This window comes from Syngnathus acus, chromosome 14 (genome assembly GCF_901709675.1).
Source record: "Syngnathus acus chromosome 14, fSynAcu1.2, whole genome shotgun sequence".
In the NCBI taxonomy this organism is placed as follows: domain Eukaryota; kingdom Metazoa; phylum Chordata; class Actinopteri; order Syngnathiformes; family Syngnathidae; genus Syngnathus; species Syngnathus acus.
The window spans coordinates 4,916,709-4,939,435 of NC_051099.1; the positions used below are offsets into that span (position 1 = coordinate 4,916,709).

Below are 22,727 nucleotides of genomic sequence, written 5' to 3' on the forward strand. Positions count from 1 at the left end.
AGCATGAGGTGGGTTCCAAGCTAGTCAATATTTTGAAGATCTGCTGAGTAGGGATGTATTATAATAGCATGAGGATTAAAAGAGGGGAAAAAAATAAACATAATTAAGCTACGGTGTATCGATCTAACTTCTTGTTGAAAACACAACTGCAGCCACAAAGCCATCGATCACAGAGGTGATGTGGAGTCGAGCTTTGACTCGATCAATCAGCAACACTTCTGACCAAATGACTGCAAAATGTCAACTTAAGCCAGCCAGGGGTCAAGATTTACTACGTATCTGTATTTTCCCTCGAAAACCCTTGTTAGTTTTCATGGAAAAAAACTAAATTGTCTGGGTGACCCAAAACCTTTGAACAGACGGAGGGAGTCAGAAAATTTGTTTTGCATACTGTTGGGTAGAATCTAATGTGCATGCTTGTATTTCTGTACAACTAAGTATCAACAAATATAAATATTACAAGTCATTCTGGAGAACATAAAAGGTCACATAACACAATGTTCTTATTATAAGAAATGTTTCAAATTTGTATTTTGATTCACTTGCAATCACATAGTCATGAATCGGACCAATCCCTTTCGACCAATAAATGGATTGCTGTTTTTAGCACAATATCAGCATCACAGTGGAACTAATGGTAATACGGATCATTTATTTTAGTACCCTTAACAACTTCTAGTCATGGAAAACCACCAATAGAAATTTTCTGGATACTACCACTTAAGTGCTTAAGGAACTGCAAAGTGCTACAATACTGTCTGTCATTTAAAAAAAAAAAAAAAAATGTGGGGGGGGGGGGTATTTAACTTTACATTCAAAACAGCTCCCCTCAGCAATTACAAATGATTAGAGACTCATAAAAATACCTGCCAATCTCAGCCAGACGCTCAAAGATACTCGGCAGTGTTGTCTGATGTGACTTTGCATTCCCTGTGGGCGGGGAGGCAAGGTAGCGAGTGGAAAGCGTGCCGTGTCTACATTCAAATCACCTCACACCAAAAAAAAACAAAAAAAAAAACACAAGACCTTCGGGCAGAGGGTCCTCTCCAACATCATAGCCTCCTCCTCCCCGCAGATGCATAATGCATGAGAACATGTAAATACGTTATCCCGCACATGCATTAATAATCATGGAGAACCTTACGGTCTCAGCACCAAGGCAATTAATAAAAGATGATGGACGGATAAAGCCCCCCCCATCTTCAAAAACCGAATCCCCCCACCCCCATCACTTGATCCACTGAGAGACATTCCTTGCCAATTCTTAACCTTGTTTTATTTCTGTGCTGCTTCGGGGGTTGCGCCGCAGCCCGAGCACGGCTGAATAATGAATGGAGGTTAGGAGAGCGCCCGACTACTGTATAGAAAGTCTGCTCCACACAAGAAGCAAGGATTCACACACATATGAACACAAACAACTGCTGTGGTCCTCAGCGGAGCCCCTGGGGAGGAAATGTGAGGTTAACTGGTCTCTGGGGAGTCGGGAAATGAGGCCTTCATAGCCTGGAGATGGTGCATAAAACATCAACGCAAAAAAAAAAATCTCAGACTCAAACATTGATCTCCAAGGCACAAACAGTGCAAATAGAGACTTGAAATGCAAGTTTCTCTGCTGTATCCTCCCTTAGTCCGAGTTTGGCTGAGCCATAAAGACAGATATGAAAAAAAAAAGAAATAGGGGGAGTTGGGAAGAGATAGGAGAAATGAGTGTCTGTGATTAAAAAACAGCCCAAGGTGCAGTGTCACTGAATCACCTTGCAAACGTTTTATTACAGTGACTGTAAAAAACAACATTATTAAATTCACAAGGATGAGCAAACATTATGGTTGCTATAAACACTGGCTGCTGTGATGCCTCTGATGGCAAGCAACAGAGGGATTATTGATAATAAAAATGTAATCACCAGTAAGGAACTTTTTTTTTTTACAAAAAAAAAAATAGACAAAATTTTAATTGTAGGCTGTTGTATTTGACGTTCCTCAACCATCCTATCAAGAATGAAAAAAAAATGTTTGCCATGTGAACGTTATTTACTGAAATATAGCATCTTTAATTACTCGTAAAAAAAAGTGGTGACATTAGTGGTGAAACAGTTTTCAGAATTGAGTATTGGATGATCCAAGTGTATGAAATTATGATTTAGAGAGATCCCCGTGCACCCTTTAACTGACAATAATTTCAGAGCAAAAAAAATAAAAAATAATCACACACTACCAGCATGAGAGGAAGAAGTGAACCTCTGTCTAGTCGCCTCTTTCGTCCACCGAGTACAAGCCACCTCGTTTGACATCTTGTCAATCCAAACCAACGTAAGGCAGAAAAAACAGGAGAAGACAGCTCTTTTTTTTTTTTTTTTTAAATACCTCCCCCCTGTCATTCCGTCACTTCTGTGCAAGCACCATCTGACCTTTCACCTCCGCCGCCACCAAGCTTCCCTTCTCTGTCAAGCACAAAATACCCAAGAGGGAGGACGAAGAGGGGGCTAAATTCCACCACCTCTGTGTGCCGACTTCAAATGACAGTAATGACTGTTTATTAGCTCACTTTGCCCTTGTCATGTCCAGGAGCAGCAGCCCCATATTAGTGTGATTAGATAATTAGGGCCATTACAGTATTACACCGGCCAATGTCACACATCATGCAGCGGATAACCAACGGTGACAAAAGCTCTCACGCTTTCCCTCCATTTACGGGCGTTTCAACAACTATAAACTGGCAGAAAATGGCCTTAATGATTGCAGCGAGTCTGCACCATTGGCCTATTGAAAAGCAGATGGAATTTTCTGTTTAAATTAACAACGCGGTGCAAAAAAGCCACAAAGGGGAACAGACTGCGTAAAGTAGAGAACGCAAAGCTAACCCGAGGCTAATTAACATAAGGCCCTGCGTGCTAATTTCCTAAAAATGTACTTACCACTCACTGAGCTTCATTTATCTTCGCTAATAAGCGGAGAGATGTGTATCTACTTAAGATGCGGAAGGTCAATTTATTAAAGCGGAATAATTCACTAAATGGAATATCTAGGTCACACAAAAAAACCATAGTCTAAAAACATACGCAGAGGAAATGTAATCATAATTAGTATAATTACGCAATCTGTGTTTTAATGCTTTTCATGCTCGCTTCTAATAGAAATTATTTGCTGCTAGTGACATTTTTTTCCACCAGATATGCAAACGAGGAATACAAACGAATGAAGAGAAAGATGACGGAGAGATCGCAAGTTAACAAAGCCGTTATTTCTGATGAGGCTGTCAAAGGAGAAGCCTGGAAGGGCAGGATGGCAAGAAGACGAGGGGAGAAAAGATGAGACGAGAGAAGGTAGGCAGCATCTGGAGACTGGCAGAAATCTGATGGTCAGACTCTCCAGCATGAGGAGTAAAAATCTGTTTCCTGTCACCTTCCATCTTGTTAGTCTTTGTTCAAACTTCTTGCATCTTCTCAAGCAGCTGTTTGCTGTCTGCACTGACAGATGGCAGGTTGTCTTTGATATGCATGTGCCTCTGGTCTGCCCTTCCCTTCCCGACGTAACCGCCACATAACCTCCCCCCCATTACTCGTAAAGTTTTAGGTGAGAGAGAGAAGAAAAGTCAGGCTGACCAATGTACTGACATCATTAACTTCAATATTTCATATTTGATGGCATAATAATGCGGTCTTCTTTTGAAATGCTTTTTACAGATTTTGAGGAAAGAACAGAGATCTCTCGAGAAGAGATGGCTATGACCTGAGCCGACAGCAGACGGACGGCATTCCGAGGGTATTAGAACAGAAGGTAATGATCTCGAGAGGAATGATTCTCAACAGGGAGATGTATTGTCTGCGTGGAGCTTCTGATAAGATAGAGAAAAGTTCTACTGAACATCATTCTCAGGGCAACACTCAGCTTTGTGTTTAGAAGCTAATAAATCCAAAGTCAGTAAAATGGTCATAGTTTGCTTGGACGTACATTTCAGTCAAAGTCTCTTAAGTCAATAAAATGCATTTGTGTCTACGCTGCCCAATTCAATATGTACAAATCCAGATTTGAACCTTTATGAGGCAAAATGGTAAACATCTGTGTTTGGGGATAAGCGGTTCAGACAATGGATAAATGTAACAGATTTAGATTCTTCGCTTTCAGCAATTGCTTATCCTAACTAATTGGAGGTCAACCAGAGTTCTGACATGGATTGTGTTTGACCCTGGAGGATCGACAAAGCTGCATTTGTGTACTTACATACGCCATAAAGCTTCTGTCTGGAGTGCAATGGGAAATCTAGTCAAAGCAATCAGTGATTGGGAAAAGTTAGTTCCCATGACTGTAGGTCTATTAAGTTTTAATCACATTCATCCATCCTTTTCAGATTACGCTTAAACTCTACAGGCCTTGGACCGATGGTCAGTCAATCACAGGGCATATGTTGAGAGAGACATTCAAACTACCGTATTTTCCGGACTATAAGGCGCACCTAAAAACCTAAAATTTTCTCAAAAGCCGACAGTGCGCCTTATATTCCGGTGCGCCTTATATATGGACCAAATTCCTAAATTTAAACTGGCCCGAAGCATTGTGTCATGAAATCAATCATAAGTGGCCCGCTGAAGACTATGAATCATGAATCAAAAAGACTATGGATCATTATTTTGTGATTATAAAGTAATTTGTTGCTTCTGAAGTTGAAATAAAAAAGATAAAATGGAGAATGATTTGATTTGGATTAAAAATCTGACATGATGCATTAATGGTGCTCCTTATAGTCCGGTGCGCCTTATACAAGGACAAAGTTTTAAAATGGGCCATTCATTGAAGGTGCGCATTATAGTCCGGTGCGTCTTATAGTCCGGAAAATACGGTAATATGCACACTACCACTGAGGAGGAACTACAGTAAAGCTGCCAGTAGAAATAAAAAAGACACTACGACCCAATATAATAACATTTAAAAGAAAAATCTAATTTTCTCAATTTAGAAAATTTGACAAGTGTCATATTTTCCATATAAATCTCGGTTGAATAACGGGAGTTTTCTCCTCCATGTCTGTTTGGGTGAAGTTACCTTTCCAGTCGGGTAGGCGCGCATCCATTCGCTGCATCCATCTGTCAGGCCTGTCCCTAGTGGCTACCCAGACGGCTCTCTCGGTCTCTCTGGTCTGCAATTATCCAGTGATCCGGACACTGGTCAGCACCTCCTCTCTCCAAGTTGAAAACCACACGGCAATCAATGCCCTCTTCTGCCTAATAATATCCTCATCATAGCCCCTTTAAACAAAGCCTCATCATGCTGGGGAGGTCCCAGGGTTCCACTTTGGTGTGCTGTGTAAATTGCAGTGAGAGAGAGGTCAAATAAAATGTGATGCCAATTAGCCAAGAGCAGAGGTATCACATATTGATGTGGTAATGGGACAGTTGGACCTTTGGAGGTTAAGAACGTTTGAAAATCCACATTGCTCTTCTATGTGTAAGCAAGCAAAGATGATGGGCCGGTAAAAGTTTCGATTATTTATGTTTTTTTTTCCTTATCATTGCCCTGCCAAATATTTGGTGATGCACATGACACTCATCCATTTGAAAGCTGGCACACGAGATGCTTGGCATGAAGAAATCTAAGACTGAGTCAAGCCACTTTTCTTCTTCTAAGCTTCTGTTGTCTGCTCTGTCTTCAAGGTTTTGTCAGACAGATGTTTACAGGGGATGGGGCTATGTTTCCTCGCTGCGCTCTGCCTGGGAAAACATCTGGAGTTTGCAGGGATTTATCTGTAATCCTCTCGGCAAGCTGCGGAGCACCCCGCTGGAATTTGGATGCGTCTGTAAAGTAAGTAAGCGTTTCTAGAGGGGAGGGTGGAGGGGATGACGGATCCCACTTTGTGACAAGCATCCCGAGGGTCAAGAGTCCTGTAAGCCTCTTACAGCTCCAGCTTTTAAGCATAAATCATTTAAACTGCCTTGGCTAAAATGGCTCCAATAAACTCTCATTTAAGTCCTTCATGCGTGGATGGATTGGCAAAGCTTTCATGCAGATCAACACATAGTATGCCATTTTGCCAGTAGGCCGGGATAACATAAGCTACTCGGATGGCAATGATGGAAAAACCTCTGAAGCGGCAAACGCATTCACACTTGAGCTATATACCTCCAGGCAAAGCATCTCCGACAGTCTCCCTATGGAAAAGTTTCGTCAAGACTTTTCTCGAGCAGAATGGGACATGAAGATCAACATGGACGATAAAGTGAGCAGAACTGTTGTTGTTGTAGTCCGAGGAATGTGGCCAAACTTCCAGACGCCCTGTCCACTCACTTCAACACATAAGCCCACACACAGGGATAGCAATTACTCTTTCCCCAGACATGATGACCCAGAGTTCTTGACCCAGAAGCCACCCAGCTTTGAGCCCCCTTTCACCCTTTGCCTTCAGCGAAGGGGAGGGAGGACCAACAGGAAAGACAAGCATTCAGTCAGAAATGGCAGTGCTTGTTTAAGGTCACTTCCTACTGGCATGCTGCTGAAAGCGTGCTTGTCAATCACACACAATTACACAGACTGGCTGCTCCTGAAGCCAGACAGCTTGGAGCAGGAGAAGCAGATGGTTGCATAAATGTTCCTTCTCCTCTGATGTATTCAAACCCATACAAATAGATAATTCCATGTCAAACGACCCATTTTGATCTTTTTCCGATCAAATGCGAAATGGAAAAGGTTTTCCGAGTTAACTTAAACCAGATGGGAATACGCAGTGATTGGAAGGAATGGACGCATGGCACTGAGCTCGATCTTCTACTTTTACATCCAGCAAGCACTTGTAGTGTCGTCACGGTTGCTTTGACTTATCTTCCAACTACTGTTACTTGGCCGACTTTCTTTCGAATGGGATATTTCCGCTTTGTCAAAGGTAACTAGTGCAAAACTCATCTGCTGATCGTCCTTGCAGAAATTCTTCCCTTACCAGATAAAAGCAGAGAATCTCAGCGTCTCATTAGGTCAATTAACCTACACTTAGTAAAACAATAAATGAGGCCAGCCAAATGCTTTCCACTGACCCGAATTCTTCAACTTTGTGAGGTCAGGCATGAACAAAGATCCACCCTCGCCTGTTTTATTGAAGAAGATAACTGATGCTAAGGCCTAATTGAATGAGTAGAAGGGGTCATGACCAAAACCGTTAGTCATGTTACAAAGAGATTAGAGGCATGAGCAGCAGCTGGAATTAATGACAGCTCGATGACGGACTAGATGGTTGCTAGTGGCGGTGGCTGGGTTGATTAACTGCCTGAATGGCAACATGACTGGCTAGCAGTCTTAATATGTGACAATCGTAGCCATCTTCATCATTAACACCGCATCAAATATGTAGAAACGGCCAACGGCGCTCATGATGTCACGTCATCAACACACAAATTGCGACTCGATTCCATCTCAAATTTATACAAGTCGATGAATTGTCAACACGTATCGTGTTCATAACACAAAAACATGTGCAGTGTTTAAAGATGGATTCTTATGAAGGTAATATATTTAAAAAAAAAAAAAGAAGAAAAGCACTGACGGCCCCGAGTGTTACTGTTCCCACGGGTGAAATATTTTTTTTTACCACAGGCCTATAAATCTCTGCGAAGAATAAACAGGCACCGACAAAAATAAAAGACTACACATGCTCGATTACATCTTTCAACATTTTTATGCTCCCTTAATAGTCGATGGATCCATAATGGCCAAGACACTGATCTTAAAAGATATGAAAAAAAAAAAAGAACATATGGACTTACCTTCTCGTTATATTTGAACTTGACATAAAACCAACTGGACTTTATCATCCTTCTCTCCAGCGTAAGCGATTGATTGAGTATCCAGAGAGAAAATCTCTTCCAAATGCAAATGTCGACTGTGCAGTATTGCTGGCTGCTCCTTGTGCTCTCTTTATCTGACTGTGTCCGACTTCAAGCCTGAAACTGTTTCTCCTCTTGCCTATTCTTGTGCGTGTGTGTGTGTGTGTGTGGGAGTGTGTGCGATTTGTGTGGCAGGCTTGGATGAGTGACAGAAGAGCTCCACAGATAGTATTCAGTGGTGGTGGCAGATGCCAGCAGAGGTGAATGTTTGCCTTCTGACTGCACAAAGTCTCAAGGCTAGAGCTCCGACCTCCCTCACTGTTTTCTCCCTCTCGTTTAAGACTCTCTACTTTTGGATTTTTTTCCTGTCTTTAATATTCTACTGCAGTGTTAAACTCCACCAGTTTGACCTTATTTAAGCTTTATGCGACATGTTGTCCTTGTTATTATTTCAACAGACAGGAGTAGCCTCTTTTGCTAGGGGTGACAGTTGAACAAATGTGTCAACACAATGCTCACGGTTATATTTCACAACCTTCACCAAGTAGAATATCTAACGAGTAGTCCACAGACCAATGGATGCGGAGTAGGGGGAGGGGGGGGGCTGTGACCCAATAGAGCTTTATGCCTAGCTACGCCCCTGCACCACACAATTGTAATCCTGGATAATATATTTCCAAGGTCTTTGACAGCGAGAAGCTATAAACAAAAGAATAAACACAAGCTTGGAGTATCAATGGATCATTAATAATGTGCTCAAGACTTGAAAGGGTCTGCTTGTTGATTATTAGGATTTTCATGAGCTGTGTTTCAAATCTGTATTCCAAGAAATGCACACAGCTTGCAAGTAGATCATATCACAAAAATTATCTTCAGGGGCAAAGGAGTGAGAGAACAAGAAGCTCATTGTTTAAGCAGGCAGAATGGTGAACAAGGAAGATTTAATGCTTTGGATCGGGGATAACTTGGATTTTTTTTTCATCTGGGTTATTGGTTTCCATTTGTTTTCTGCCTTTTGGGATTCCTCCAAGATACGCTGGAACCTCATGCACATGCAATACATTTAAGATTGCACCCATTATTTAATGATGTCATAAAAAAAGAACTATAAATGTACAATGAATCACATTGTTAATTTCCATTAGCGCTTTTGTATTTATGAAGACACAATTCCCTTTATGAAGAACATAAATTTTAGATTTATGACCTCACCACAATTGAGTTGATTGTAGACAAAGATATGACATTTAAAGTTTTTTACAAATTCCTCTACCTCTCACTACTTTCCAAAATTCACAGCCTCTAATTGAAACATTTCTTGTTTTACATTGGACATATTTACAAAATGTTTTAACTTCTTTTTTAAACAAGCTCTACCAAGGCCAAAACAATAGTTTAACTCCTAAATTTACAAATACTACTTTCACACAATATGTCAGAACAGATTTGAATTCTGTTCTACAACACATTTTACCATAAGCACACATCCATCACAAATATATTGGATACCATTTGCTATGTGAACGTTGGCTCGGAAAATGTAAGAGCAAAGTTTCATCTGATCAGCTCCAGATTGCACATTTGGCAACGATTTCAATGGAAAATTCCATTAAATGTTCTTTTAAATCTTATTCGATTAAAAGGTGGATTGGTATTTGAAAGTAATAACACATTTTGTGTTTTTAAGTGTATGAGCACCATCTTATCCAATGTTCCCATGAAGTATATTTGGCAAGTGAAGGAAATGAACTGATCATGTCGTCTTTCTTGTCTCTGCACTGCATACTTTGAGAAGCGGCAAACTAACACGACACGACACAGTGCATGTTGTGCCTCTTTCGCTCAGCAGGCTGTATTGGCCGCTAGCACAAAGGCTATTTCCTGCTCACTACACACAAACAGATATTAGTGATGAAGCTGACTCTTGCTGATGGCCAGATAATATAGTTCCCATCCAGTCCAAAGGCAGGAAATAACATTAGCCCCCGCAACTCTCTCCTCCTGCTAACATTATGGCAGCGGACTGTTTCACATAAAGCCACTGGTAGCTTTTATTATTTCGCGTTGTACATTAAGGAGATGAAAGATGATACGGTTTGAATTGACCCAAGTCTGGGACCTTGCTAAGGATGGATATTACCAACAAATATTTAAGGCCAAAGTCTCGGATAGTAGTAAAAACTGCTCTAATATATTAAAAAGATGAATGGTAATAAAAATTACTAAAAGTATGTCTATTTTTTTAAAAGTGAAGACAATTTTTAATTTTAATATTGACATATGAAGCCCATGCACAATTTGTCTTTGTGGGCCACATAAAATGACGTGGTGGGCCGTATCTGGCCCCCGGGCCTTACGTTTGACACCATTGCTATTTATTTATCTGTTTGTTATTACTTTTGACTTGTTGGACATTTTGTAGTGTTTTAATGTCTTTGTGTTTTTACAGTCTGGAAGGTATTAAGGAGGATTCTTTGTGACTAGCAATTACTAAGGGGAACTATGATGTCGTGTGTTTACATGCATCCGACCTTGAAAAGATCCCTCGGGGTTTCAAACAGGTGAATGCACATGCAGACTTTTACAAACACACACACAACGACTCAATTTGGAAGCCATACTGGGACTAACTCAGCGGGTCGTTTCGACAGAGGTCTGGTTGAAAAGGTGAAAATGGTTGCGGAACGTAGCAGGAGGTGAAATAGTTCCATAATTCAATGACTTTCAGATGAATGAAACTGTGCCAGTTTTTGAATGCACGCATTCTTCTCTTCTTCAGTACTGGGAAAATAGTCAGGAACCCCAGCTGTCCCAGGATTGGCTAGCTGGACGGGATGAAAGCAGGAAACAGATATAAACATTGACTAATTGCTTACGGACAGGACAAGCGGTGGAAAGAGAGGTAGGGGGTAAGAAAAAGGATTGCTGGAAGATCTCACTGATGTGAACCAGGACATTTCCATGTACACAGAACAGTTAAAAAGAAAAATACCTCAGGGCAGATATGGGGAAGTGGGCCCAATCACAACACCAATTTCATGTTAATGACTTTGTTCCTCTCTTTAATTCATAACACACGTACAAAGAATAGTGAGTCAGCCAAGACTGCATTGCCCAATCAGATAGCAGTGTTGTAATTTCTAATGCGTCTGTAGTTTTTGTGGGAAATTTATGTACGTATATAAATAATTTCTCGATTATAAAGTGATTTGGTTTAATTGTGCAATTCCCTAACTTTCTTCTGGACCAAAACATATGTAAAATGTTAATTGATCCAGCGCTATGTCACTCCATTCATTATAAAATGTATTTTTGTTCAGATTTGTTTAATGCCTGGAACGGATTAATTCAATTTACATGATTTCTTATGGGAAATTTTGCTTTGGATTCTACAAGTGTTGTTTTTAGTTTAATCAAGAACTGATTATTGTGCAAGGTATTGATTGTAAATGAGAACTAGATGTGGAGCCTTGACAAAAGAAAATGTGGCCTCAGTCTCATGTTGTTCTTATGTAATTTGCTTGGAAAGAGAAGTTGCAGCAAACTTAAAAAAGACACAAAACTGAACTCAGTATGATCCCTGACATGCGTTTCACACCGAGCTGCCAAGTTACTCGTGAGATTTTTTTTTTTAACCGTCGAGTGTATTATTGTTCAGCTAGAGGCAAGTGAAAAGATACGGCAGCGTTAGAATACTGGCATCAAAGCAGCCGTTTCCACTCTCGTTCTGAAGAGGTCAACGGAACAAATATTAGGATCAAATGAGTAGTGTATTAAAACTCTCTCATTAATATATGGGAGCCTCACCTTTGCAAAAAAATAAAAAATAAAATGAATGAAGTGGGCTTAAACATGAAATTTTGAGCAAACAAAAAAGTAGAAAATATAAATATAAAAAATTATATCAAAATATAAAACATTTCTGTGGTGAGAAACTAAAACAGTGGCTTGTCATGAATCAGCGTTACAGCCCCGTGACTTTTTGCGTAGATTTGATTTTAGTGTTGTCGCGTAAAATTGCAACTCGTTATTCAAGTACCTGCCGACATTACGGCTGCTACACGATGTCGAATGTTTGGCAACATTATAAAGAATCCCCGGCTACAAGTTTTGCTCATTAAAGTTTGACGACACGCACACACATGTATTGGAAAGACACTTCAGCTAACTCCTCTAACAGGGCTGCATATTTTTCCACATGATAAATGACTGGCGTGTGAGGCAGGCACTTGTTTGGAGACATCCCTACTTGGTTGTATTGTGTCGCTGGATAATAAGCAAGAGTTATTTTAGCTTCATTATCACCCACCAGGTCTCCTGCATCAGGGAACATCACAGCAAATTGGCTCTGCGAGCATAATAAGACACTGAGGTAGAATCTATCAGTATATCATTAAAGCAAGTACAGCGATAAATCATGTTGGGATAATCCTGGTATCATTCTCCGTTCATGAATTTGTGGATTTGTCCTGAACATGTTTTTGTTTTTTTATCCATTTAATTCTGCTTCTTTTGATGAGCATTTTTTTAAATGTTAACACACTTCAGCTAATGATCATCGGCTCAGTCACGCTTGCTTTGTCTTGAAATGGAAAAAACTCGATGTAGCCCAGTGAAGCCAATTAGGAAGAGGACAGTTTTTCCAGACATGGTCTGACTGAGCATCAAATGTGAAAAGGAGGGCTGCTATGTTGAAGCAGCACATCCTAGAGGAGGGTCCTCCACCATTTCAAGTATTCTCCTTACCTAGCAGCAGAGGGTGCCACCAGCTCACAAAAATATTCCGGCAAGTCACAACTGAAGGACATGTTTACTAATCAGGAGTGGCAATTTGCTACATTCTTGTGCATCAAATAATATTCAAATTATGTTTTGACAATTGATAATTATTATTGTTAGTAACATCATCATCATTATTATTATTATTATCATAATTCTGACAATTACTAAATATCTGTCTTATAATGGCATCAAATTTCTTGCAAGATTTCTTTTTGAGGAGCCTCGGCTTTCATGTGTATTATTAGCAAGACATGACAAATAGTGTTGACAAAGCCAAACACAGATATCTATCTAGGGATGGCATGACGTTTCTCAGGAGGATTTATTGTTTCTTCGATTTCCTCGGGCCTGTTGTTGCAGGCAAATCCCAGTTGGGTAAATCACAGATGGCTATTTCTCTGTTTCCGCCTTGGGGCTACGGGGAAAACAGGCGGAGAAGGCCACCTCTTCAGCCTGCGGTGGTCAAGAGCTGGCACCGTCATGAGGGAGAAGAGACGAGAGTCTAGCTTCCCTGTGGGTTCCTCGGAGAAACCGTCTCCATCTGCTCATCTGGGCCAAAGCTGTCACTATTTCCTTCATCTAGCTGAACATACAGCATGTCCAACCAATACAAGATGTTGTCCTGAACAGCAGCACTATTATTTATTTCTTTTTTGGACTGCATTATTTAGGAGTGGCTTATACTCAAGAGGTTCTAGGTCCGAATCCCAACTGAGATCCGCTTTCATGTTCTCCCCGTGCTTGCTCGGGTACCTCAAAGTTCTCCCATATTCCAAAAGAATACAAGTTAATTAATGTTTTGTTTGTCAATGTAGCCCATCAATTTGTTGGCAACCGGTTTTAGCTAAGTAATTTGAGATAATGACAGCAACCCTAATGAGGACAATTGATTAAAAATAAAAATAGATGGCTGGATGTAGACTGTTTTCCTGGAAGGCTTAACATATCTGAATAAAATCAGTCTTCACTCGATTACAGAGAGAGAGACAGTAGATATTGGGTTTAAGATACGGGAACAATAACTATTATCTCCTTCCCACTCGAGATTTGTCTGGATTGAAGTAGAGGAGCAACATTGAGTTCACTGAGTCAGTGGTGAATGTGTAATGAGCAGTGCAAACTGGATAATCGTATCTTGTCGCAGGGTGGATGCATTGTGAGTGCAACGTAATGCAACGAAACGGAAAGAATGTGTTGTGATGCTATCTAGCAGATGTCAAGCTCTCATATCTGGCTCCATTCAATGTATTGTAACAGCTTGTTCATCCTCACCCATGAAACTGGAATGCCAGACGGTATAGATAACAGACAGATTCTGGGTCTTTTGTCCTTTTTATTACGACATTGGTCTTGCTATGGTCATCAGTCAAGGGGGGAAATCCAGGGCACTGGATCAGACTACATTCCTCTGCAGGAACAGTTGGTGGGACATAATAAAATAATAAACGGATAGTTAAGGATAAGCAGATGCCAAAGTATGCTATATCTTGAAGCCATCTGTGTCCGGGCCATTTCATTTTCAAGTAGATCACTATATATGCACACTTTTAGTGATGCAAAATTGTCTGGATAAATGTGTTAAATTTAATGGAGCACAATACTCCCAAGATTCCAAATTAGCAGATTTGTATGTGGGTTAATTAGAATTTCTGAATACAGGATTTTTTTATGCTGAATCTTTAAACCTACCGTATTTTCCGCACTATAAGGCGCACCTAAAAACCTCCAATTTTCTCAAAAGCCGATAGTGCGCCTTATAATCAGGTGCGCCTTATATATGGACCAATATTGAGCCACTCCAGCAGGCGTGTCCAAAGTCCGGCCCACGGGCCAAATGTATATATTTTATGTATGGACAAAGTTTTAAAATGGGCCATTCATTGAAGGTGCGCCTTATAATCCGGTGCGCCTTATATATGGACAAAGTTTTAAAATGGGCCATTCATTGAAGGTGCGCCTTATAATCCGGTGCGCCTTATAGTGCGGAAAATACGGTAATTCGCAATTTACACGGTTCAAAAAAATCCTGCTCCTCCACCAAGTGGAAGCTTTTCTTCCTCTTCAAATCTCTAAAAGCAAAGGCAAGGACTCTCCAAGTTAAACAAACATATTTGATAGTTCTCTTGGTGAGATGAAAAACAAAAAGAGAAAAATAAATGAGAATCCAGAAGGATTCCTCAGTAGCCGTTTGTGTAAACACAAGCGGATCAAAGATGGAAGTTGGACTGTTGTTGATAGTGGCTGGACAGCAAATGGAAAACGCTTCCTCAAACACCTATGGCCTGCTGCCCAGGATTTGACTGACAGCTGAAAGGGGTCTAGGCATTTAAGTGGCCGACACTTTGCTAAAAGTGCAGACACTTAATTTTTCACAAATTGACTCTGAGGGTTGTCAGGAATGAGAGTAAGCAGCAAGGTTGGAGGACAGCGACTGCTTCAAGTAGATTCCGTCTGACTGACTTTGATTTGTTCCTTCGCCTGAGAGCATCGAAATGGCTCAGTTTAACGACGCAAAGTGCTACGACACATCCTCCTGAACTTAGCTCCCTTACAGAAAAATGACACTTCAAAAGAAAATGTTTCTCCAAGAAGTTAAATAGTAGTAAAAAGATTCACTTTTTGAAGACGTGTTGGCTTAGACTTGTCAACTAAACCTTCGAGTCACTCAAATACCGTATTTTCCGCACTATAGGGCGCACCGGATTATAAGGCGCACCTTCAATGAATGGCCCATTTTAAAACGTTGTCCATATATAAGGTGCACCGGATTATAAGGCGCACCTTGAATGAATGGCCCATTTTAAAACTTTGTCCATATATAAGATATATACATTTGGCCCGCGGGCCGGACTTTGGACACGCCTGCTGTAGTGGCTCAATATTGGTCCATATATAAGGCGCACCTGATTATAAGGCGCATTGTCAGCTTTTGAGAAAATTTGAGGTTTTTAGGTGCGCCTTATAGTGCAGAAAATACGGTAGTACATTGTAGCATATAATACGGCAAAAAAATTCAATCTGCACAATTACACACACCTTATCAGGCACACATTTCTAACCATTGTTGTTGTTGATGTGTCCCAAGCAACACAAAGCCAAGCGTAACATTGCAACTGGATTTGATTTCACCCAGCCTGCTAGCAAGCTTCGCTGTGACGGCAACAATTATCCACACAAGTGGTGCCCCAAAGGAATGGATTTAGCATCTTATCTGACAATCATGACATTGCTTTACTTGAAATCTTACGGGCTAAGCGGATATGCTGATAAAGGGCCAACATATTCAGTGGAGATTAGGAAGCATCATACGCTTCTCCAGCATTTTTTTAAATAGAAGTGAGAGTGGGGGGGTGGCTCTCCAATTCGGATTTCAATCATTGGGGGAAAAAAAAAAAAAACACCTTTGAAGACCATTATGGCGGACAGATACAAGAAAGAGAGGCAGAAGGTTAGACTAAGACGTGGGGGTGAAGGTCTTCTCCTAATTCACCCAGTGCCAGAGAGCAGATGGTCTTCACAGCACGCCGCTGTGTATACTCGAGCCACTGTACAAAGCAGCACACAAACCGCAGGCCCTCACGTTCGGTGAGCAAAAAGAACAACACGGCAGACTCGCAACAGAAACAACTACACAAGTGTGGGCAGCGACAAACAATCCAGCCTTGAACCACAATGCGGCCATGGGATTTAAGAACGAGAGCATTAAAAATCATGTTTGAGACAAATCACGGTTGCTAAAAATAACAGCACATTTTCTCTCAGCATTTCTTTCGCTTGCACCTCAAAATAAAAGCTAAGCTTGATAAGCAATTCAGTCTTTTCAGTCTATAGCGTTTCTTAATGGAGAAGTTAAACTTGACATTTCAAACGTAACCTTGTGGGAGGACAATGTCTTAACATTTATGTGTGCATGGTGAAGCCAAAGAAAATGCTTCTACAAGATAAGAGAATCTTGTTCTACTTCAGAAAGGACAAAATTGTGGTGTCGGGGGTTCAGCTGAGCTTTTTAATTATGTATGTCATAAAGTTTGACACTCAAGGCTTTTACGGTGCAATAAAGATGATAGCGTTATCTATGTATAATTATATACAGTATACACAGCAGCGGAGAGCTGCCAGAAGTTTAAAATTCCAATATTTGTTCCATGAAATTATTAGAATTGAACTTTTATGTATTTATGAATTAAAAGTGATGTATTAAAACTCACCATTGTGCGTTTCTTGCTCAGGCGTTTCTTCTTTCTGCTTTGTGTGTGCGCCAGACGGGGATTGTTCTCCTGGTCCGATGGCTGGTGATGATGATATTTGTTCTTAAAGGGCTCCAGGCTCAGGCCATTGGGGCCTCTGGTTGACTTTTTCTTCGGTAAGTTCACAGCCTGGTTCACTCTGCGTTCTTGGGGCTTCAGAGTCAGGTTTTTCTGCAGGACAGAAAAAAAGAAAGAAGTTAGACAAACCCTAAAAAAATTCCTACGTATTTGTTATGAAGTGAATGGAGCAGGGCGACCAAATGGAGCTCGGACCAGGGTTTATTGAAGAACTCAAAAGACAAACTATAGATGCCCGACTAGGGACGTGAATAACTGAACGGTAAAACTAGAACAGAACAGACTGGAGACTAGAAACAAGAAGACATGAGACGAGAACAATCCGACAGGGAGTGACACGCAGACAGGACATAAATACATGACAGGTAACGAGAGGAAGGTGACGGCCATTACATAGATTGTGAGCAGACACAGGAGGGGAGGGGCGAGCACACAGACACACGAACTTCAGCACTATAAGGCGCACCAGATTATAAGGTGCACCTTCAATGAATGGGCCATTTTAAAACTTTGTCCATATATAAAGCGCACCGGATTATAAGGCGCACCTTCAATGAATGGCCCATTTTAAAACTTTGTCCCTATATAAGATATATACATTTGGCCCGCGGGCCGGACTTTAGACACGCCTGCTGTAGCGGCTCAATATTGGTCCATATATAAGGCGCACTGTCGGCTTTTGAGGAAATTTGAGGTTTTTAGGTGCGCCTTATAGTTCAGAAAATACGGTACTAGCAACACTACTAGTCAACACACCTCAGCGTCAGTCCAGAACAGTTGAAATAGAATCTAAAGAGCTGCTGTAATTCGAGTAGCATCTGCTTTTCAATGAGAGTGTTGGAATTTTATGAATGCACTTCAGAAACACTCCATAAACTGTTTCTCAAAGCTTCACTCGTATTGAAAGAGGCGAATGCTCCAATTAATATTTTTTGCCTTTTTCATTCACACTTATTCAGGAAAGCCGACACAATGTGATGTGGATTGTGCACATAGTAAGACATGATTGGGCTGACTGAATTCCTTGAGCCAGCATTTTGCATGCCTCTAAGTGAGCAAACCAGAATGATTGCTGGAAATAAATTATGCAAAATATGTTTTGCCGGCTCATTGAACAATAGCAAGATAAATCCCTTATTTCAGCGCTTTGTGTAGATGCTGGAAGGAAAATAATTACTCAATATGGCTCTCTCTTCAATCTTCAATATTGTGATTGTCTGCCAGTATCCAAAGCAATTTTCTAATATTCTGAAGCGCATGTTTGCAGGTAAATGTAACGTGCGTCATACGCCATGACTCATTTTGTGTCTATATACGATAATGAAAAATGGATGAGAAGATAAAACTAAGGTTTTTTTCCATCCATCCATCCATCCATCCAGAATAATCACTCCATGTACGACAAATGGCAAGAGATTAACTCAAACCACACCTTTTCGCTAGCTTAATAAAAAAAAAGGCTGGAGTGATGTAGAAGGATGCAACAACAGTCCCATGATACTTGCTACCACATGCACAAGCAACCTTACATGCACCAACACACTTCGAATCATCAGCACTGATTTAATCATCATAATAACACTGAAATGCTCTCCACAACAACCAACAGTGTAAACAATTACTGGTGATCTAATAGGGGCTAATAAAGGGAATAAAGAGGGATAAGTGAAAGTACTCCTTGTGGGGTACTCTTGGACAACAGCACATATTAATCTTGAGCTACCTTGCTTGTTAAGTGGAGCTGTGAATTGTCTCTCCTTCTTAAGGGAGCCCTTGACCTGATTATCACATTCTCAGTACATGTGAATCCGCTCTGTGTCTTCTGGAACTAATTTGCCATTGCTCTTTACAGTCATGCAGCCAATTATAGGTGTGATTGGAGACGTTCAACTGTGGTTTAATTGTGAGGATACCACCGACAATATTGAAGTGACCAAGTTCTGAAAAATTCCAGGGATGGTCACTCATTATTTAACGATTAGAACCAGAGAACCAATGCAAGCACAATGACAACATACTTCCATGTTAGTAGCAATAATTCCGGGCTATAAGGAGCACCTAAAAACCTAAAATTTTCTCAAAAGCCGACAGTGCGCCTTATAGTCCGGTGCGCCTTATATATGGACCAAATTCCTAAATTTAAACTGGCCCGAAGCATTGTGTCATGAAATCAATCATAAGTGGCCCGCTGAAGACTATGAATCATGAATCAAAAAGACTATGGATCATTATTTTGTGATTATAAAGTAATTTGTTGCGTCTGAAGTTGAAATAAAAAAGATAAAATGGAGAATGATTTGATTTGGATGAAAAATCTGACATGATGCATTAATGGTGCGCCTTATAGTCCGGTGCGCCTTATATAAGAACAAAGTTTTAAAATGGGCCATTCATTGAAGGTGCGCCTTATAGTCCGGAAAATACGGTAGCCAGATCTTGACATTAACACTCGCCAACTCCAACTAACCACGTTGGCTAAGAAAAAAAAAACGATTATGACAAAATTAAGCCATTCCACGTAACCATACTGAGTTCAGAAGTTCAGTTCGAAAAATAACCGATAAAGGTGACAATCTAAAAATGTGTCCTGTAAAGCACTGTCATAACTTTGGACCTAATACAAAAGTTAAAACACATTTGACTGAGTCACACATTTGAGTGTGTGACTCCGGAAGCATCCGAGCATAAGGTGTATGCGTGGGATGGATTTAGATTGGATTAAGATATTGTGATGGAAGCCATTAATAAAGCTTATTGGACCAAAGGTAATTGAAATGAGGGTTAAATTGAAAAGTCCATACAATGTCACCAAATGTCACATGGTATGGTAGATCAATGATTATGTAGGATCGCTTTACTTATTATGGTCATAGTCTGCTTGTTGAAGTGGTAAATGAATGAATTGACACAATTTATGAAACCTGAGATTGGGATTGACCGGCACGGAAATCCATTTGCCCTGTCAGCAGTCATGGGCTGCTCCCCTTTTTGTGACATTGAACAGAATAAGCGCTAAGTAGTATGGAAAATTGGTGGATGTCAGATACTCCATTTTGCTCCCAACTAATGACGCTCAAATTAGCTCAGATTCAGCATGAATCTGCAGCCTCAGATAGAATTTCCATTTACACACTTTATGCCCATCTCAAATAGGATTTAAGAAGAGATGTGTTAGCAAAATGTATTCTCAGCCATTTACTGGAAGCCATGCATCATGCATCCCAATTTAGCAATTTTTGTAATCCCCTCCTCTTTTCGCTGATGAGAGAACAAGTGTTAATGGTACTAGAACAAAAGAGGTTCCCATCCAGGATGTTCGATTAGCTCAAATGCCTTCCACAGTTGGCTTAACTACTCCAACTGAAACAATCTCTTGCTTGAACCACCAAGTAGGAAATGATGAACACACTCCAAATGCTTCGAGGTATTTGTTACATTGGAATTCTTTAAATCCAAGCAGGAGGGCTGTAAAAAACATCTTTGTGAAAGTTCACATCTTCTAGTCGGACTTGGATTTAACCTAAATGATTTTGCAAACCCTGCTATCATTTCTTAGCTCTTCATATCAATGATGTAATGTTTCTTTTGGGATGTGAGGCGACAGAAAAAAAAATGGTGCATGTTGCTTAGCAACTGGGCACGTAGAAGAAGAATATCATTAAATTGAGCCGATGCTTTTAGAGTGCTTTGCTTTGTGTCTGAGAACTTGTTGCTCAGTGAATAAACTGTTGCTTGGCTATGCAAAAAAAATATAATAAAAAGCCCCAAAAGTGCATCTTTGGATCGAGACTGCAGTGTATAGAGATTTAAAAAAAAAAAAAAAAAAGTGAACCAGAGAGATAGAAATATAAGAGATGAGTCAGAAAAGTTTCAGGACTGGTGTCATAAAATATATATTTGAACCACTCAATGCGGGTCAGAGATGAGACCCTGCAAACTCACCATGCTGGAGCAAACTCCCTTCTCACCTGTGTAATTTGTATCTTTCCCAACCTTAAGAAAGGTCATCAAGGCGCCCCGTTGTGAAAATTCAAGATGACAGTGACGACAGAGCAGCAGAGGTTCCCAGAAGAAAGTCATTTGGATTCCAAATATATTTTGCGACACAAATCTTGGATTTTTTCTGACACACCTCCAAAGTCAGGGGTGTCAAACTCATTTTTTTCGCGGGCCGCATTGTAGTCATAGCTTCTTTCGGAGGGCCATTATGACATATGAAATGTATGAGCACCTCATATTATATACAGTAAAAGCTACAAAACAAATGAGATGAGTAAAAACTGGTCAAATATTTAAAAAAAAAAGATATTAAAAGTGAAGACAATTTGCAATTCTAGTAATGACACACGAATTTGATGCACACTTTGTCTTTGCGGGCCACATAAAATGATGTAGCGGGCCGTATCTGGCCCCCCCGGGCCTTGAGTTTGACACCTGTGTCCTAAGTATTAGTTCTATGTACAAACATAAAAAATAAAGTGAGACAGGGACTCACCTAAGCAACAACACCTCAACATAAATTGAAACCAAGAGTGCTGAAATACGTGACAAAGGCGATTAGAAAACAAAGATTTAGGTCCCTTTATTGACCTCATAATGTATTCTACTGTTCAAATCTCTTAATGTGTGTTATGCAGTGCATAAGTGAGGTTATTTGGGGTAATTCCATTTCCCCATACTGTATTTAAATCTCCATCAGGAAAGGAACAACAGTGCATAAAATTCTTCCCATGAGTAAAATTAATTGCATAAATATAACAGCATAGCTCTACCCAGTTAAGAGAAATAAAAGCTGTATACTGCATGAACTCAATTTCCTTCCTTCGTGTGCAGAGGCTGCTGCCCACCGGAAAGCCAATCCTGGCACAATTTATTGGCCGCACACATTAAGGCTAACAGTGTAACAAGAGAGCCCAGACTTGGCCCTTCACTGGTAATTAGAAATCAAGTGAAAGCTGGCTACTTTCACAATAGGCAGCAAAAAGGACCACCACTCTTGGAAAGTGCCAGAAAGACCCCCTCAACTAGTTCTACATTGCAGATCTGTTCTGTGTTTGTTTGAGGATTAATGAAGTGAAACTCTGGGACTTGAGGATTTGGAACCATTGGAAGGACTTATGTAAGAAATAAACTAATGCCGGCGGATCATTGTTGCGGCTATTGCGACCCATAAACAAAAAATTATATTCTGTGTGTTTCTTAAAAAAAATGACTCGCTAAGAATCTTCTGGAACATTATCATAGCAAAACAGGATTAGTTTCAATGGATGCCTGAAACAGAGTTGACAAAGTCACTTGACAGTACGCAAGTTTAAAGATCAGAAGACGGGACAAAAATAAAGAACCCGATTTTTGTCTCCTCAGTTATTTTTCTGGCTCATTTGGAGGACAGTGTGACAACACTCTGAGCCTAAAAGCACAGATAAGAAGCTTATCCTCTCAGTGACACAAACATGGCAATATTGTGCTCCAGACCTCGCCAGAGCTTTTTATCCTTCAACACCAAAATACAGAAAAATATAATTACCAGAACACAATGTGTGTTCTACTTTAGGTTGACAGTTGACACGTTGTGAGGAGCAATACAGAATAAATAAATTCCATGATTAATGTACGTCTAAAATCCACTCGACAAACCTAAGAGGCATTATGCATCAAAGCAGATTTTGAAAATGAGACTTGTAGCGTATATGAGGAAAAATGTGTGCAGTACTAAGAAGTCGTATTAGAGCACTACTCAAGACTCTCTTGCTTTTAAAGTACCGTATTTTCCGCACTATAAGGCGCACCTAAAAACCTCCACTTTTCTCAAAAG

At 40.3% G+C, this 22,727-nt stretch overlaps 1 protein-coding gene across 12 annotated transcripts in view; it reads right to left on the reverse strand.

Moving 5' to 3' along the window:
* Positions 1–22,727, reverse strand: part of auts2a (activator of transcription and developmental regulator AUTS2 a) — a 171,638-nt gene that overhangs the window by 123,039 nt on the left and 25,872 nt on the right. For 11 of the 12 annotated variants that reach the window (XM_037270495.1, XM_037270494.1, XM_037270488.1 and 8 more), the window contains one exon: positions 16,796–17,005. In XM_037270495.1, coding sequence (XP_037126390.1) covers positions 16,796–17,005 — 210 coding nt within the window. Of the gene's footprint in view, positions 1–7,745; positions 7,904–16,795; positions 17,006–22,727 lie in introns of those variants that run through there. The other variant, XM_037270497.1, reaches the window with a different exon arrangement.